The sequence below is a fragment of the Capricornis sumatraensis genome, chromosome 1 (genome assembly GCF_032405125.1).
Source record: "Capricornis sumatraensis isolate serow.1 chromosome 1, serow.2, whole genome shotgun sequence".
Classification (NCBI taxonomy): Eukaryota; Metazoa; Chordata; class Mammalia; order Artiodactyla; family Bovidae; genus Capricornis; species Capricornis sumatraensis.
The window spans coordinates 193,723,796-193,742,464 of NC_091069.1; the positions used below are offsets into that span (position 1 = coordinate 193,723,796).

At 41.5% G+C, this 18,669-nt stretch overlaps 1 protein-coding gene across 1 annotated transcript in view; it reads right to left on the reverse strand.

The window, feature by feature from the left end:
• The window catches only part of USP13 (ubiquitin specific peptidase 13), a 129,685-nt gene that overhangs the window by 76,918 nt on the left and 34,098 nt on the right, over window positions 1-18,669 (reverse strand). Inside the window, exons 4-5 of the mRNA XM_068971203.1 lie at window positions 7,639-7,760; window positions 2,156-2,298 (exon numbers count right to left, since the gene is read on the reverse strand). Of these exons, the coding sequence (XP_068827304.1) occupies window positions 2,156-2,298; window positions 7,639-7,760 (265 nt within the window). The remainder of the gene's footprint in view (window positions 1-2,155; window positions 2,299-7,638; window positions 7,761-18,669) is intronic.

Sequence of the window (18,669 nt, forward strand, 5' to 3'; positions counted from 1 at the left end):
CTTCCAAGGAGTAAGTGTCTTTTAATTTCATGGCTGCAGTCACCATCTGCAGTGATTTTGGAGCCCAAAAAAATAAAGTCTGACAGTTTCCACTGTTTCCCCATCTGTTTCCCATGAAGTGATGGGACCAGATGCCATGATCTTCGTCTTCTGAATGTTGAGCTTTAAGCCAACTTTTTCACTCTCCTCTTTCACTTTCATCAAGAGGGTTTTTAGCTCCTCTTCACTTTCTGCCATAAGGGTGGTATCATCTGCATATCTGAGGTTATTGATATTTCTCCCAGCAATCTTGATTCCAGCTTGTGTTTCTTCCAGTCCAGCGTTTCTCATGATGTACTCTGTATATAAGTTAAATAAGCAGGGTGACAATATACAGCCTTGATGTACTCCTTTCCCGATTTGGAACCAGTCCATTGTTCCGTGTCCAGTTCTAACTGTTGCTTTGTGACCTGCATACAGATTTCTCAGGAGGCAGGTAAGGTGGTCTGGTATTCCTATCTCTTTAAGAATTTTCCACAGTTCGTTGTGATCCACAAGGTCAAAGGCTTTCACAAAGTCAATGAAGCAGATGATTTTCTGGAATTCTCTTTCTTTTTTCTATGATCCAACAGATGTTGGCAATTTGATCTCTGGTTACTCTGTCTCTTCAAAACCCAGCTTGTACATCTGGAAGTCCTTGGTTCACGTACTAATGAAGCCTAGCTTGAAGGATTTAGAGCATAACCTTGCTAGCATGTTAGATGAACACAATTGTACAGTAGCTTGAATGTACTTTGGCATTGCCCTTCTTTGGGACTGGAATGAAAACTGACTTTCTCCAGTCCTGTGGCCATTGCTGAGTTTTCCAAATTTGCTGACATATTGGGTGCAGCACTTTAACAGCAGCATCTCTTAGGATTTGAAATAGCTGAGCTGAAATTCTGTCACCTCCACTAGTATCATTCCTAGTAATGCTTCCTAAGGCCCACTTGACTTCATACTCCAGGATGTCTGGCTCCAGGTGAGTGACCACATCACTGTGATGATTCGAGTCATTAAGACCTTTTTTGTATACTTCTTCAGTGTATTCTTGCCATCTTCTTAATCTTTTCTGCTTCTGTTAGGTCCTTACTGTTTCTGTCCTTTATCGTGTCCATCCTTGTGTGAAACGTACCCTGGATCTCTCCAAATCTCTTGAAGAGATCTGTAGTCTTTCCCTTTCTATTGTTCTCCTCTTTCTTTGCATTAACAATTTAAATGAAGGTTAAATGCCAGGTATGGGGCAAGGGCTTTTCAGAAGTCTTACCATGCAATTCTAATAAACACTCTTCAACATTATTACCATCCCCACTAATACAGAGAACAACAGAGGGTACAGAGCCTTCCCTAAGACCACACAGAGCAGAGGGCAGCACAGCCAGGGTCCAAACAGATAGGACACGTTCTGAATCCACCCGCTCTTTCCCTCTAGTTCCTGCCTCTGGAAAGACACCTGCCTCTGATTACAGGAGGTGCCAATGAAGCCTAAAGAGCATTCCAGCCAAAAGGTGATAACCAAAGACTGTTCTAAGTCTTTGTAGCTGGGTCCCCCTAGAGGTAGACAATGATCTGAATGCAAATGGCTTGTGAGGGAGGTGATCCCAGGAAGCACCCTAGGGGAGTTGAGGGAAGAGAGACTGAAAGGGTAGGCAGCCAGGCCGGAGACTGTCAACAAGCAGATGACCCCCTGGACCAGTGGGGCTCAGACTAGCTGCAGAACACCAGGAGACGGTTACCCCACGTGAGGGTGGGGGTCTAGGTATTCATCCTTCCACTCCACAGCCTCTGGTTGGGGTCTGTTCCAGGAGGACAGGAGGGTGAATGACTCCACAGCATTTCTGACTGTCCCATGCACCAGCCAACCTGGCTCTGGCAGATGGAGAAAGCCCCTAAGAAAGAGCTGCAGGTGTCTGCAATCAATCAGATGCCTTAGGGTGGAGATGGGCTCGCCTCCGGGGTGGGGACTGGCCACGGTCAATGTCTACAACAAAGGTATAGGTAATTCCAGAGAGAATTTTTGAGATTATTTTTATAAAAGGCAACTGATAAGAACATATATAACTGCTGATTCAGTGGAGACATAGAAAAATCCTTTGGCCAGTTTTAGGCAGTAAAGTTCCATTTTGCTGACTCTCACCTTGGAGGAATCCTGACTCCATTGTCCAACTGGGTGAGGTTATTGGCGTATTTCGACACTGGCAATTCATTCTCCCATGTATCTGGGTCCTGCTTTCTGTATGGAGATTTTGAGCTGAGAACTGCATCACAAGCAATTGTTACCTATAAGACAAATGCAGATATAATACATAAAACAGTTTGAGAACAGCAACTTTTGTAAAATGAATCTTAAAGTTTATTAATAAATACAACTTAAGTCAAGAAAATTCAAACAGCTTAGTTACCATGAGAGCAAGATGCTAGTTTCCTGACTCTAGCACTTTCCCCCTGGGTCTAGTTAGGTTTCGTCCTGGCCTGGAATTTGCAGTTTTAACAATGGCACAAGATAGCAAAGAACTAAATCCAGTTTGTAAATCCAATCATAAAAGTCAGATTTAACAATTTCTGTCTCTTAGCAAGTGGAGTGAAAATTATAAGGTGAACAATTTACAAGGGTGAAATTAGCAACAGGAATATCTAGGATTTACCCAAATGGTATGTTTTACTCCTAACAAATTTACACCAAGATATCCAATATCCTTAACTCATCACACAATGACATGTGGTCAAGGGCACTTGAATGGAATGCAAGCAGCATGGCTCCATTTCCTAATCTGGTGCAAATGTGACCTTGGATGGGGACATGCCTAGATGTTCTGCGCCAGACCAGCCATTATGAGCAAATCTGTGATGTCCAGCTTGGCACCAACTAACCACCAGGGAGGGCAGACTCTCTACTTTCTCCCAAACCCCGCTGATCCTGGACACAGGCCTCTCACAACTATTCACTATTTGTTTAATGCTGTAAGATATTTTCAGCTCTCTTTAAAAACATATTCTGATGAGAATGTAAAATGGCACAGCCACTTTGGAAAATAATTTGGCAGGTCCTTAAATGGTTAAACAGAACTACCATATGACCCTGCAATTCCGTTCCGAGGTATACACCCAAGGTATTAATAAATAAAAATATAGGTCTACACAAAAACTTATCAACAAATGTTCACAGAAGCATTATTTATAACAGCCAAAAGTCCATTAATGATAAATGGATAAAGTATTGTATTTTGATATAAGAACTGTTATCAGCAATAAAAAGGAATCAAGTACCGATACATGCTACAACCTAGATGGACCTTGAAAATGTATGCTAAGTTAAAAGAAGCCAGCCACAAAGAACCATGATTCCTTTTATATGGAATGGACAAAATAGGCAAATCCAAAAAGACAGAAGGCAGATTAGTGATAGCCAAAGGCTAGGGGGATAAGAAGCAGAGGGGTAGGTGATGGCTATGGGGTAATAAAAATATTCTAAAATGAGATAGTCATGATGGATGCCCAATTCTGAATCTAATAAAAGCCATTGAAATTTTTTAACAAAAATGTATATTCTATATCACTATCCCTCCTGCACAATTAGCTGAACTTCATACAGAATGTTTTCCTCTGGGTAGCACCAACAACTGACCCCAGAACATACTCTATGTTATGAGACATACTCTATGGTTCCCTGCTGGCTCACTTGGTTAAGAATCCGCCTGCAGTGCAGGATACCAGGATTTGATCCCTGGGTCAGAAAGATGCCCTGGAGAAGGGAATGGCCACCCACTTCAGTATTCTTGCCTGTGAAATCCTATGGACAGAGAAACCTGGTAGGCTACAGTCTATGGGGTCACAAAAGTTGGACCTGACTTAGTGACTAAACCACCATCACCACCAAATAGGAAATAAATCTAAAAAGTGGAGACAGATACACACACACACACACACACACACACACACACACACAACTGATTCACTTCATTGTACAGCAGAAACTAACACATTGTAAAGTAACTATACTCCAATAAAAACATAAAGTAAACAACTACAAGGAAAAAAAAGAGATAACAGAGGCCTCAGGTGCCATCCCACACCCACCCAGGCCATGAGCAATTCCTACCAGCCCTACATCCACAATCTACTTGCAGTCTACCTCTTCTTAATTTCGGTCACACCCATCTTAGTCCCAACCATCATTCCAGCCACACAACAGCCGCCTTAAGGTCTTCTTTCTCCCACTCTTGCTCCCTCTTCTCTGCCCAGCAGGCAGTGATCTCCTGTGAACATTAGAGCCCATCCTTCTCCAGCTTTTAAAACTCTCTGAGGATATACTGAACACTGCTAACTGACACCACTGGGCTAGGCACAGTCAGGAGAAGGAAAAGGCTCCTGCCCTCAAAAAGCTTACATTCCATTACCAAAAAAAAAAAGCTTACACTCCATTACAGATGAGGCAATTGGGCATTCATAAATATTTTTAAACCTCTTCTTTTTTTGGTGGGGGGAGGACTGTTTATTTGATAGAAGTTTTTGTCATAATTGATTTACAATGTTATATTAGTTTCAGGTGTACAACATAGTAATCTGATATTTTGTAACATATACTCTACTTAACATTATTATAAAATAACTGGTTATATTCCCTGTGCTGTACATTATATCCTTCTATCTTATTTCTTTTATACCTAGTAGTGTATACCTCTTAATCCCCTTTCCCTATCTTGCCCCCTCTCAATGTTTTCCAAAAATATTCCCATTCATCTCCCACAAGCAGTGTTATATAATTAGTGCTTCCTTTCAATTATCAAAAATCACCTTCCACTCCCTTCCAGGAATGTCCCTAGAAAACAAGGCTGAGTTCACCATGAGCTCCTTCCTGATGCGATGTGTTTGGGCCATGCTGCCTTGGCACTTCTAGCTACAAATCCTCATCTTTTTACTCTGGCCTGTTCTAATCTCCCTGCTGTTTCACTGACCACCTTGAACCCTTCCCTGTCCTCTTCTGAATCTTCTCCACCGCATTAGATCTTTAAGCGCTCTAGTTTGTAATGCACAATGATTCGGATATAATATTCTCTCTTTTCTTTGAGATTCTTTCCTGGTGACACTCGACAAAATTTCCTTAATCGTCTGGGACACTATAAAACATTGACCTAATGTTTTCAGAATACCATCTAAAATCACTTAGAGACCCTTTTTATGGATCACAATTGAAAGTCAGGATCCATTATCCTACATTATACTATGAATTATCTCAAGTTCAGGGGTGTTCTGGAATTGGCTCAAACTGGCTCACAGAATTGATTGCTAAATTTTAAGAAATTCTCAAGTAAGATTGTTAAGCACAGCTGTTATTAAAAATTAAATTCTACAGGCTCACAAATAAATATATTTTTTAAAGGCAAAAAATGTTTAAAACTCTTCACTCCAGAGCTGTGTTACTCTACCTTTATATCTAATCTATATGCTTGGGAAGTCACTTATATCCACGTTATATAAGTGGTGGAAACCATAGGTGATGGTGTCCTTCACATCTCTTGCCAACACTGCATTGGTGATATGTTAGCCTGAAATCAGCCACGGTGGGAGTATTTACACCACTGCAATCGGCAACCACTACAGCGCAGGGAGCTGGTTGCTAACCAACTGCAAGCACACCACTGCTTGACCTCCTGAGTCTAAAATGAGGCACTAGATCTACTGAGTCCCAGACGCCATCCCTCTGTGACCCCTGTATCACTAACAGGTAGTTCAGCTTTATGGTAGAATCTACAGAGTACCTATCTGAAACTGAATTTTCTTGTGCTGAGAAATCCAAGAGATGATAGAAGACCTGGTTGGGTAACTTGAAGTTCAATCATTTGGGGTACTTAAAAAGAGAATTACCAAATACCAAAAATGAAGCAAAAGCATGCAAAGAAATTATAGTAACAAGCATCTGTTATATAGATAAAACCAGTTACCATCAGATAAATCCAGGCTTCCTCTTCTATCTGCCTACCTTATCTTCCAAACAATTCTCTCTCTCTCTTTTTAATTCCTAAAGCATTTCTTAATTCTAAAAGACTCTATTAGAAATTATAATATATATTGCTAGATTCAGATTTCTGTGACACTTCACCTCTCTATAAAAGCATTCACACTTGGAATTATGTTCTGCACATAGAGAATAATTAAAAGTATTTAAAGGCTCTCTTAACTTTTCTCACATGAAGACTTTTTTTCATAAGTGAGTGAGAGAAAAATCATCCCTCATGACATTCATTCACAATGCGCTGCTTCTTTTTTGATAACAGACTCAAGAGTTATATTAAACAAGAGCAGTGAGAACTCCTAGTTTTACACAGATATAAACGTTAGTATATAATATCAGATAATGGTAAGACCATTTTGTCCTCCATATATTGTGCCCTTAGTAAATGCCATGTGAGTAGATACAGGGAACTGCAGTAAGCAGAGGTAATTAAATTCTGTACACATTGCTAAAAAGCTATGCACTTGGTACTATCATAATAAAAAGCATATGCTAGATCAAATAATTAGAGGAAAGAGCTATCATAGCTAAATAGACAAATGTTTCAATCTGTGGTCTTATGTTTAGGTATAAAGTAGATCAGAGGCAAAATTGCTGAATGGTGGAAACCTCACCCCTAATGCCATGGGAACCCCAAGCACTAATATGCCCACTTGGCAGGGACACGGGAGCAGGGAGGAGGCTATAGACAGAGTCACACAACATTTGGAAGAATCGGGGGCCTAGAGATTTAGCTTTGGTTTCAGCAAACCTTGAGGAGGGAAAAAATGAGCTGGAATGTCTAATTCTGCTATCTGTGGCCAGACTCTGAGAAGTCAGGACGCAACAGAGTAGAAGAGAGGAAAAGAAAGGAAAAGAACACAAAAAAAAGGATGAGGCCGTGGAGACAATACAGGAAATGAGGAAAGAGTAGCAAAATAGTCTGGGCCCCACAGAATTCAGGAATCAAAGTAAAACAGAAACTGGCTTCCTCATACCACCACCACCACCACCACCACCACCACCCCGCCCTCGGCTTTAAGTTGTCCAGGAAGATGAAAGCTGCTTCACAAAAAAGAAAGGAAGGGGAAAAAAACTCACCACTAAATCTAAATTCTAAAATCTAGCAAGCGATCTCTGTCCTAAAAGAATACACTCCCACAAAGCTCCTGGACACCTGTGATTTCTAAATACTTGGTTATTTTCAAACTCGTGTTGCTATTGTTTCTCAGTGGAACTCTTTTATGTTTCCCAAACAAAATTATACACGGAAGGCCAGCATGCAGAAGAGAAAAATTGTAGGCATCCCTCTAAAGGGAAGGCAGTCCCTCTCCTGCACATCTCAGGGACACAGTTTGAAAATCAAAGCACAAGACTGTGATTCACAGGTAACAAGAAGCCAGCCCACGTGGAGGAGGCCAGCCAGCAGCAGCAGAGGGCAGGTGGCCCAGTGTTACCGCAAAGGACCCTGCAGGGCCCTCTTGCAGACAAGGAGCAATCTGCTCCTGTTTCTGCTCATTCTCCTCTTCCTCTCTCACTCACCCTGCCTTCCCCACCGCCCAGCACACACACCTGACACACGCAGAGAGTCACGCGCATCTAGCTAGCAGCCGTGCACACTCACTGACCAGGGCTGGTAACTCCTCAATATTTGGTAGGGCTATTTCATAGTGGTCTGGGAATATAACAAGTTTGGCTTCATCTTCATATTCATAATCGTCGCTATTTAAATCGTCATCAGTATCTAGATCTGAGGAGAAAACAAAAACAAAGAACAAGAAGTGAAGAAAGAACATAGCACACCAAGGCAGCACTCACTGGGAAAGCCAGAAGCTCACAGGGCTGGCAATCCAGCCATTCACCTGCCCCAAGCCAGGACTGGGAGGCCTTTCCGTCCTCCCTAAGTGGTACACACTTATCTACTAGGAACAGATGGACGAAGAAGGCTGAGTCACATCATAAAGCTTTATACGTAAAGCGTTCATTTGCACTAGATGTTCAGTTCTTACAGATGTTGAAAGGAAGACGTTGGTCATTATGACTTGTCAGGTACTTGGCTCCTGACTTCACAAGAATAGGATGGAATATTTCTCCAACACAACAGAAGAAAGTACATGGATTTGAGAGTAGATAAGCCCTGCTTCAACTCTGGCTCCAAAATTAATGTTTCTTTGGTCAAGTCACAAACTCCCTAAGCCTTAGTTTCCTCATTTGTAGAATGGAGATAATAAAACTTATCTCACACAGTTTATATGGAGAATAAATAAATTATAAACAAGAGACCTGGCACATAATAATTCTCACCATTTACTGGTGACCTATTTTAAAATAAAATCTCAATTTCCCTCCCTCTGTCTCTCTCTTTCCTACCCTCCCCCTCCCCACTAAGAGTTGTTGAGATACTAAGCCAGAGGAGGACCCTATAATCTAAGCAGTCCTGTTGCCCTCAGGTCATGGAGGATTTTCAGTAAGGAAGTCCGGCCTGGTATCTATCAAGTCATCACCTCTTTGCTTGGCTAGTCTCTGGGAAAGGTTAGGCAAAGGCTCAAGGAAATGTCCTGTCACAATATTTACATGGACATTTCAGCCTTGCATTCACATGGATGGCAGAAACCCAGATCCTGTTTGTATATTTAGACATTTGGAACTATGGCGACTAAGAGCTCTCAAGCCATCTTCCACTCACACACACACAAACAGGTACACAAATATGGGCTCTGTAAACAGGAGAAAGTTATTTTACTAGAAGAAGCAGCCAGCTAAGAACCAAGGGATCTAGATTATGTTGCTGCCTTGTTGTATGCCTCAAAAGCCTCAACCTGGTACCTTTTTATGTACAGATCTGCTCTTAAATTTTCAAACGGAGAGCAGTTTTAAGTGGAAAGTGATAAACAGCTGGAACACGGTCTACACATTTTAACAAAAAGGTTCTAAAATAATAAGGATTGGAAATGACAAAATAAACAAATCACATTGTTAGGCAGCCATAAGAGGTTGATTTCTAAAAATCAATGTCAAAGAAGAGTCTAAGAGTTTAAGAAGTAACTAAAGGCTTTTATTTAAAGAAAATAATTCAAACAAAGATAGACATCCTATGTTATAAAAACAAGAATGTCCCAGTATCTAATTTTTAAAAATTAGAACCTAAATGTTCAATGAGAATGGTATTTAACCCACTAGAATATTACTTAAATGATATTTTTTTAGACTGTGTAGAAACATGGAAATGTTTATGCCATCTTAATGCTAAAATTATCAATTTCATCTTCACTGAAAAGACAACTTTATACTAGTTATATTCATAGACAAAAATTGGAAGGAAATCTGAACAAATGAAAACAATGAATGGGGAATTCTGTGGTGGTTCAGTGAATTAGGACTCCATACTTTTACTACCAAGGGCACAGGTTCAATCCCTAGCCAGCAAGACCAAAAGAAAGAAAAGAACAAGGAGATAAACTTTATTCTTAAATTCTTCTTTATTATATTGTGCATAATAATTTTGAATAGCCAAAGTATAAATTTTTTGGTTTTGTGTATAGATTCAGCTCATATAACACATAATCTAAATGTGTTTTGTTCCAGAGAAAACAACACAATTCATAATGCTATTTAAATCTTACCTGGGCAAAAACAATGATAAACTAAGTCCAAAAAAAAAAACATCCCACCCTGATGTTGACTAGCTGCATAAGCCTGGGAAAGTTCTTTCCAAGTTCATCTTCCTCATGAGGAGACGATAGACAATATTAGCTACCCAGTACGACTGTTGAGAGAATCAAAGAATATAAGGTTTTAAGGCACCTGGTTGGGATCTGGCAGGGATGGGGGGCTCCACAGAATAGCTGCCATCGCTCCCACCATCACCATCACTGTCCTCTCTTCTCCACACTATTAACAACTAACATAAGCACAAGCGCCCTCCCTTCCCTTTGGCTGACAGCTCCAAAGCAATGATGCAGTCAGTTTCAGGAAGACCAGGATATCAGAGGGGATCTTCTATGTGATCCAAATGTGGAGAAGATATAAACTTCAGATGCTTCTAGATGGTAAGCTCTAAGCACAGGAAGTGAGTCTTATTCACCTTCAAATCCCTAGTCCCAGCACACACCACACACTCCACAAAGGTCTAGAACGGAGACTTTAGGAAGTCAACAGCTCCAGCATGTTAAAGACAAGCAAAGCTAGCGCATCCAAAGTGCTGTTTCAGTTTGGGGCCTTTTTACATTGGTAACTAATGTCTGTTAAAAAAGCAAGACTGCTGTCATGCAAAAAAGCAGAGCTTTGTACTGGAATGGCTTGCCATTCCCTGCTCCAGGAGATCTTCCTGACTCAGTGATCAAACTCTGGTCTCCTGCACTGCAGGTGGATTCTTTACCGTCTGAGCCACCAGGGAAGCCCACATTCAGCAGAGGTAACGTACACTCTGAATCTAACTGGCAAAGTTAAAGTTTCCCCTGAATATACATGACCCTTTGATTCTAAATATAAGTCCACAATCTCTAAATTTTTCTAATTAGAGTCTCTCCAGCCCAAAATATCTGGTTAAGGAAACTACAGGGTAACTAAGGGCTAGGGAACAGCAGAAAAAGGATCCCCAGCCTCTTCCAAACAGTTACTGGGACAATGAACTGGTAATTCCTGGGTGGGCTCTTTCTCTAAGTTAAAAAAACAAATTTTATTTTATAATACCCCTTCTTGAACTCTACCTCAGTGATCTACTCAGATCCCTGAGAAGTAGCTGGGACCACAGCCATTTCAAGAAGTCACTACAAAGTGGCACAGCAGAGGAAAGGATCTCTAAATCAAGCCAGGGCTCTGAAGCCCAGCTCAGGGTTATCTCAGCAGGACTGTAACAAATTAACTAACATTAATTTGTTAATCTGTGTGCTAGAAGTGAGCAGCCCTCTGCATCAGTGCTGGGAAATCTGACCAACAGCAAACCCTCCCATGAGGGTATGGGGACAGCTCCTTGAGCCCAGACCTGCTCTATGACCTACTCAGAAAGAAAGGACAAAATGGAGTTTCCTTAAAACTTCTGGTAGTTACAGGCACAGATAACTTTCCTGAGCAGGTCTGTTCCAGGAACTTTACGCAGCCGCTCTGTTTTCCACCTATTCCTCATCAAGTATGAATGTCAAAGTTAAAGGCAAAAAGGGTGGAATGTAAGCTCCCCGAGGTTTCAGTGAGTTCAGTTCCGTCGCTCAGTCGTGTCCGACTCTTTGCAACCCCATGAATCACAGCACGCCAGGCCTCCCTGTCCATCACCAACACCCAGAGTTCACCCAAACTCATCTCCATCGAGTCAGTGATGCCATCCAACCATCTCATCCTCTGTCATCCCCTTCTCCTCTTCCCTTCAATCCTTCCCACCATCAGGGTCTTTTCCAATGAGTCAACTCTTCACATCAGGTGGCCAAAGTATTGGAGTTTCAGCTTTAGCATCATTCCTTCCAAAGAAATCCTAGGGCTGATCTCCTTCAGAATGGACTGGTTGGATCTCCTGGCAGTCCAAGGGACTCTCAAGAGACTTCTCCAACACCACACTTCAAAAGCATCAAATCTTCAGTGCTCAGCTTTCTTCACAGTCCAACTCTCACATTCATACATGACCACAGGAAAAACCGTAGCCTTGACTAGACGGACCTTTGTTGGCAAGGTAATATCTCTGCTTTTCAATATGCTATCTAGGTTGGTCATATCTTTCCTTCCAAGGAGTAAGCAGTAGCTTTTTGACATCCCAGGCTTCAGACACAGAAGAGCTGACTCATTTACTCCTATCTGTGAAAGCTGTGGGAGGAGGCAGGTAGAGGAGTCAATAGAAGTGTGAACATTTAACCCTGTTTTGTGTTAGTCTCTCAGTTGTGTCCAACTCTTTGAGACCCCATGGACTGTAGCCCACCAGGCTCCTCTGTCAATAAGATTCTCCAGGCAAGAATACTGGAGTGGGTTGCCATTTCCTTCTCCAGAGCATCTTCCTGACCCAAGGACTGAATTCAGGTCTTCTGCACTGAAGGCAGATTCTTTATTGTCTGAGCCACTGTTGTTCAGTTCAGTTCAGTTTAGTCACTCAGTCGTGTCCGACTCTTTGCGATCCCATGAATCGCAGCACGCCAGGCCTCCCTGTCCATCACCATCTCCCAGAGTTCACTCAGACTCACGTCCATCGAGTCCGTGATGCCATCCAGCCATCTCATCCTCTGTCATCCCCTTCTCCTCCTGACCCCAATCCCTCCCAGCATCAGAGTCTTTTCCAATGAGTCAACTCTTCCCATGAGGTGGCCAAAGTACTAGAGCTTCAGCTTTAGCATCATTCCTTCCAAAGAAATCCCAGGGTTGATCTCCTTCAGAATGGACTGATTGGATCTCCTTGCAGTCCAAGGGACTCTCAAGAGTCTTCTCCAACACCACAGCTCAAAAGCATCAATTCTTTGGCGCTCAGCTTTCTTCACAGTCCAATTCTCACATCCATACATGACCACAGGAAAAACCATAGCCTTGACTAGACGGACCTTAGTCGGCAAAGTAATGTCTCTGCTTTTGAATATACTATCTAGGCTGGTCATAACTTTTCTTCCAAGGAGTAAGCGTCTTTTAATTTCATGGCTGCAGTCACCATCTGCAGTGATTTTGGAGCCCCCAAAAATAAAAGTCTGATACTGTTTCTATTGTTTCCCCATCTATTTCCCATGAAGTGATGGGACCGGATGCCATGATCTTCGTTTTCTGAATGTTGAGCTTTAAGCCAACTTTTTCGCTCTCCACTTTCACTTTCATTGTATGACATACCAAAGAGATGATCTTTTTAATTAAATTTACTACCAGTTATTTACATGACTACACATTTGTAGCTTTAATGTAAAGAATATTTGAGATGAGGTGAGAATCTCATCAAGAGTCCTGGGGTATTTCTGTGAAGATCCTGGACTCCCACTCCCTCTTCTCTCCTTCCATCCCATAAAACAGTAAGTTTTGTATCAGCCAACTCCCAAAACCCACAGTCTTTCACATTGTTGTAAATTACCTCTCTCAAAGACAGACTAACAGTGCCCCTTTCTAGCTTAAAAACATGAATGCAGAGCTACCCACTTTCTCAGTTCACAGCGCCCTTTAGCTTCCCAGCAATTTTTGCACAGTGGCCCTAAACCAAAAGACATGCCCAATATTCTGTTTATTTAGTATAACTTAATAACTATTTAATAACTTAATAACTATAAAAGATGACTTAATAACTCAATATATAACAAATGTTTGCTGCTGCTGCTGCTGCTAAGTAGCTTCAGTCATGTCCAACTCTGCAACCCCAGAGACGGCAGCCCACCAGGCTCCCCTGTCCCTGGGATTATCCAGGCAAGAATAACAAATATTTATGTTCTAACAAGTTAGTAGGCATTTGAAAAAATAATACACATAAACTGAAAGGAAATAAATGTTTTATTTCCCTCTTAAATAACCACTAATCCCTGACTAAAGGGATGTATGCACCTGGAAGGCACGGCAGAACTTCTTTTTGAATCAGACTGGACACTGCCTCCCTTATTTTCCATTCCACATTTATTTTCACATGGTTCTTGCCTTTTTACCATAGAAACCACTAAAAACAAGAGCGCTCTACAAAGAGATGAAGTCACTGAAAGGAGTATCAGTTCAGTTCAGTTCAGTCGCTCAGTCGTGTCCGACTCTTTGCAACCCCATGAATTGCAGCATGCCAGGCCTCCCTGTCCATCACCAACTCCCAGAGTTCACCCAAATCCATGTCCATCGAGGCGGTGATGCTATCCAGCCATCTCATCTTCTGTCAGTCCCTTCTCCTGCTGCCCTCAATCTTTCCCAGCATCAGGGTCTTTTCAAATGAGTCAGCTGGTGGCCACAGTATTGGAGTTTCAGCTTCAACATCAGTCCTTCCAATGAACACCCAGGACTGATCTCCTTTAGGATGGACTGGTTGGAACTCCTTGCTGTCCAAGGGACTCTCGAGAGTCTTCTCCAACACCACAGTTCAAAAGCATCAATTCTTCGGCACTCAGCTTTCTTTATAGTCCAACTCTCACATCCATACATGACTACTGGAAAAACCATAGCCTTGACTAGACGGACCTTTGTTGGCAAAGTAATATCTCTACTTTTGAATATACTGTCTAGGTTGGTCATAACTTTCCTTTCAAGGAGTAAGCGTCTTTTAATTTCATGGCTGCAATCACCATCTGCAGTGATTTTGGAGCCCAGAAAAATAAAGTCAGCCACTGCCTCCACAGTTCCCCCACCTATTTCCCATAAAGTGATGGGACCAGATGCCATGATCTTCGTTTTCTGAATGTTGAGCTTTAAGCCAACTTTCTCACTCTACAATTTCACTTTCATCAAGAGGCTTTTTAGTTCTTCCTCACTTTTTGCCATAAGGGTGGTGTCATCTGCATATCTGAGGTTATTGATATTTCTCCCGGCAGTCTTGATTCCAGCTTGTGCTTCTTCCAGCCCAGAGTTTCTCATGACGTACTCTGCATGTAAGTTAAATAAGCAGGGTGACAATATACAGCCTTGATGTACTCCTTTTCCTATTTGGAACCAGTCTGTTGTTCCATGTCCAGTCCTAACTGTTGCTTCCTGACCCGCATACAGGTTTCTCAAGAGGCAGGTCAGGTGGTCTGGTATTCCCATCTCTTTCAGAATTTTCCACAGTTTATTGTGATCCACACAGTCAAAGGCTTTGGCATAGTCAATAAAGCAGAAATAGATGTTTTTCTGGAACTCTCTTGCTTTTTCAATGATCTAGCAGATGTTGGCAATTTGATCTCTGGTTCCTCTGCCTTTTCTAAAATCAGCTTGAACATCTGGAAGTTCACGGTTCACGTATTGCTGAAGCCTGGCTTGAAGAATTTTGAGCATTACTTCACTAGCGTGTGAGATGAGTGCAATTGTGTGGTAGTTTGAGCATTCTTTGGCATTGCCTTTCTTTGGGATACTCTAATAGCGAGACTGCATCAAGATACTCATTCATGCAATGTTCAAGCATCACTCTGTTCCCTTAAAGAGTTAAAATATCCTGTGATTTACCTGTGAATTTGTTGTGGCAACCTGGAGTGCCTCAGGACACAGTTTGGGAACCAAAGTGTGTAGGTGGTGGCTCCCCACCACCTACACAAACAAAATCTAAAAGCATGGCATAGGTCTAAACTATTACTGGAGGAATACACAACATACATAAGGACGTACAAACAGAAACTACTATTTGTCTCTGGGTAACCAAGTGGCTGGGACATAGGGAAGGGAGAAAAACTTGCTTTTTGTTATGGAGGCTCTTAAAACTTTTCAATTTTAAGCTTTGTCCATGTGCTATGTATTTCAAAGAATATTTTTAAAATCCTAAATTTAAATTTCTCTCCTAAGAGAAGCACAAAATTTCTCTGGTTCAAAAATTACCAATAACTGTCATTGTTGATTCTAAAAAGAGTTACCAGCAAAAGTGAGATCTGAGGGATCCTTAACTAGGATTTCATTTAGAGGACTATCGAGGTAATCAGGAGAAAGAGTTAACTTACATATAGGGGCAGAATGGGGTCAGGAGACTTGGGTAAGTATACAGCACTTGCTAATGGCCTCAGTTTCCCTTTTAAAATCACTATGAAGGTCACAACTAAATGATTCAGTGGTTTCAACGTCAGTATTGAGCCAACTAGAAAGGAATTGGTAATAAAGTCATTAAGTGAAAGGGGATAAAAAGCCTCTATCCAGGAGAAAGCATTAGTCATCCACATGTGTTTTGTGATGGGTCATCATAACTATATTTCAATAGCAGTGAAAAGGTACTTTCTAGTCAAAGAAACACAGAGGCTGCAAGAGAGTTCTGAGTTCATTTCCTTTTCTTGAAGAAACAACCCAATGTCCCTTTTTAGGGAAGGAAATTGTGGCAGAGGCTACATGCTACCTCCCAGCATTCATTCTCTCCTCCTCCTTTTTTTTATTCTGTATTTATTTATTTGGCTATGCCAGGTCTTAGTTGTGGCATGCAGGATCTTTAGTTGCAGCATGCGAACTCTCAGGCGTGGGATATAAGATCTAGTTCCCTAACCAGGTATCAAACCCCAGCCCCCTGCATTGGAACCATGGAGTCTTAGCCACTGGACCACCAGGGCAGTCCTTACTCTCCCCTTCTTCATTAGTAACAGACTTTACTCAGTGAAGCCAGTTAATAGACTTTGCTTTCCAGCCTCCTATGCAGCACACAGCATAGGCATGTGACCAATTTCTGACCAGAAAAGTATAAACTAAAGTGTGGCCTGGGGATCTGTGAGAACGCTGACAAAAGGAAAATGAATAAACTGGGAGATTAGATTCTTTTGCCCCTTCCCCTTTTTCTTCCCTGCTTTCCAGAATGGCGATGTGATGGCTGGAATTCTAGCAGCTATTTTGGACCATGAAGTGACCATGAGGTTAGAAATCACAGACCAGGATGGAGGGTGAAACAGAAATATGGGAAGAACCTAGAATCTGATGAATATGAGGGCATCACATCAGCCTGGATTTGCTGTTTCCCAACATTTTCTACATGAAATAAAAGAAATTAACATCTACCTCATTTAAATTCACCAATATTTTATAATTCCTGCTAAACCAGAGGTAAGCCTAATACAGGGCTACCCAGGTGGCTCAGTGGTAAACAATCCACCTGTCAATGCAGGAGACTCAGGAGACATGGGTTTGACCCCTGCGTCAGGAAGATCCCTTGGAGGAAGAAATGGCAACCCACTCCAGTATTCTTGCCTGGGAAATCCCACGAACAGAGGAGCTCGGAGGACTACAGTCCATGGGGTTGCAAAGAGTCGGACATGACGGGAGCACAGCATAGCCCAAGTCTAATACAGTCCTTCACTGAAATTAATTTACAGGCCACAGCACCTTTAAAGCAGAGCTATGATCAGTGTGGCAAGAATATAGTGGCTGCTACTGGGAGCTATGAAGCACCAGTGGAGGCTTTATATCAGGGCTTGTGAAACATAATTCTTACTAATATAAGTTAGTGAAGCATCTGAGTATAAAATCTAGAAAGAACTGGGGCCTACGGCAAGTCCCAGAGTGGAGTGCCAGTGACATTCAAATTTAAGTTTTTTAAAAACTGGCACAATCCAAATAGAACATTTTTGCTGGACTGTGAGTTTCTGGCTTTCTAAGACATTAAATGTTGAGAGAACACAGAGAGCAGCCCATAGAAAAAGTCTCCCTGAAACGAAAGGGTGGGCTAGTGCTCCCAGGGAGCAATGGAGGGGTTCACACAGTAAGAAGCACAAAACCTCAATGCTTACCTTTGGATTATTTTTGTTAAAGTTACTTGACAATATCCTCTACCACCAATATGATAATTAGAAAAATCAAACCACAAGGTCTTTTGAGTAAAAAACACAAAGGTTAAAGGACAAGAGGTCAGCTAATTCCTTTACTCAACCAAAGAAAATAATGAAACACCACAACAGCAGATCAGGATGTTTAAGAATGCCATGCTGATGTCATTTAATTCAGAAGAAGTTCATTATCACTAGTAGTGCAAGGGAGCCGAAGGCTTATAACCAAAACGTCAAAATGCATTCAATCATTTCAGCTTTCAGCAATCATTTCAACTTATTCTAAGCTTCTCCAAGTCTAGTTGGTTAACCTGGGTTATAGTTCAAAGCCATGCCGAGCAGTGGGAAAGACTGGCCAGTGTGGAAACACCAACTGCAGATAAGCCTCATAAAGAAAACCATGGGCTGAAAATATGGAGAGAAGACAGCAAGAGTGGACCCAGTGCAGAGTAACAGAGAACCCAACCATGAAGGAAACTCAGCTCCAAGACATCCAATGGCTTTACTTTTCAAATAATCAATGTGTCTTTTGGTAACAGAAGAAGAATTTAAACACAAATACATAAAAAGATGAAAACTAATGTCACCTCAATTTCACCGTCAGGAAGGAGTTACTGCTAACAATTTGGAGCACATTTTGCCAGATACTACTGTCTGTCTGTATGTATGTATGTACACACATATGCATACATACATATATACACATATATGTAAGTACATAATATATACACATATACATGCATTATGTACACACATAGAGATACACACACACGTATGCATATAGAATTTTTTTAACCAAAATAAAATTACAACATGCAAACAATTTTGAAATTCCTTCTAAACAATAATCCTAGGCATTTCCAGATACCAACTTGCCTGGTCAAAAATTATCAAACCATTTTTTTCTTCTGGGAAAACCATACAGGAAGTTTAATATGAAATATGATCATGATTACATGAGATAGATGCCAGGCCTCACTTGTATGAGCAAAACTGGCTCTTCTGAATGAGGGAGACAGAAAATCACTATTAGATAAACACCACATTGTAACAGGCAAGATCCACTAATGGATGATAAAATTAGTGAACAAAAACTTGAGGAGAAACAAGTATTAGTATCATCTCCAAGTATCACTTTCAAAATATTTATTAACTATACCTTAACCTCAGAGTGGAAAAACCCGGCAGATACCACCTTAACAAGTGATCAAGGTTGAACATCACCCACATGACAGTTCAGCTTCATGTGCTCCCTGACAGCAGGCCCTGAAGAGGGCCCATCACCTCTGAGGAATTCTGGCCAAAAATGCATGACCTCAGGCT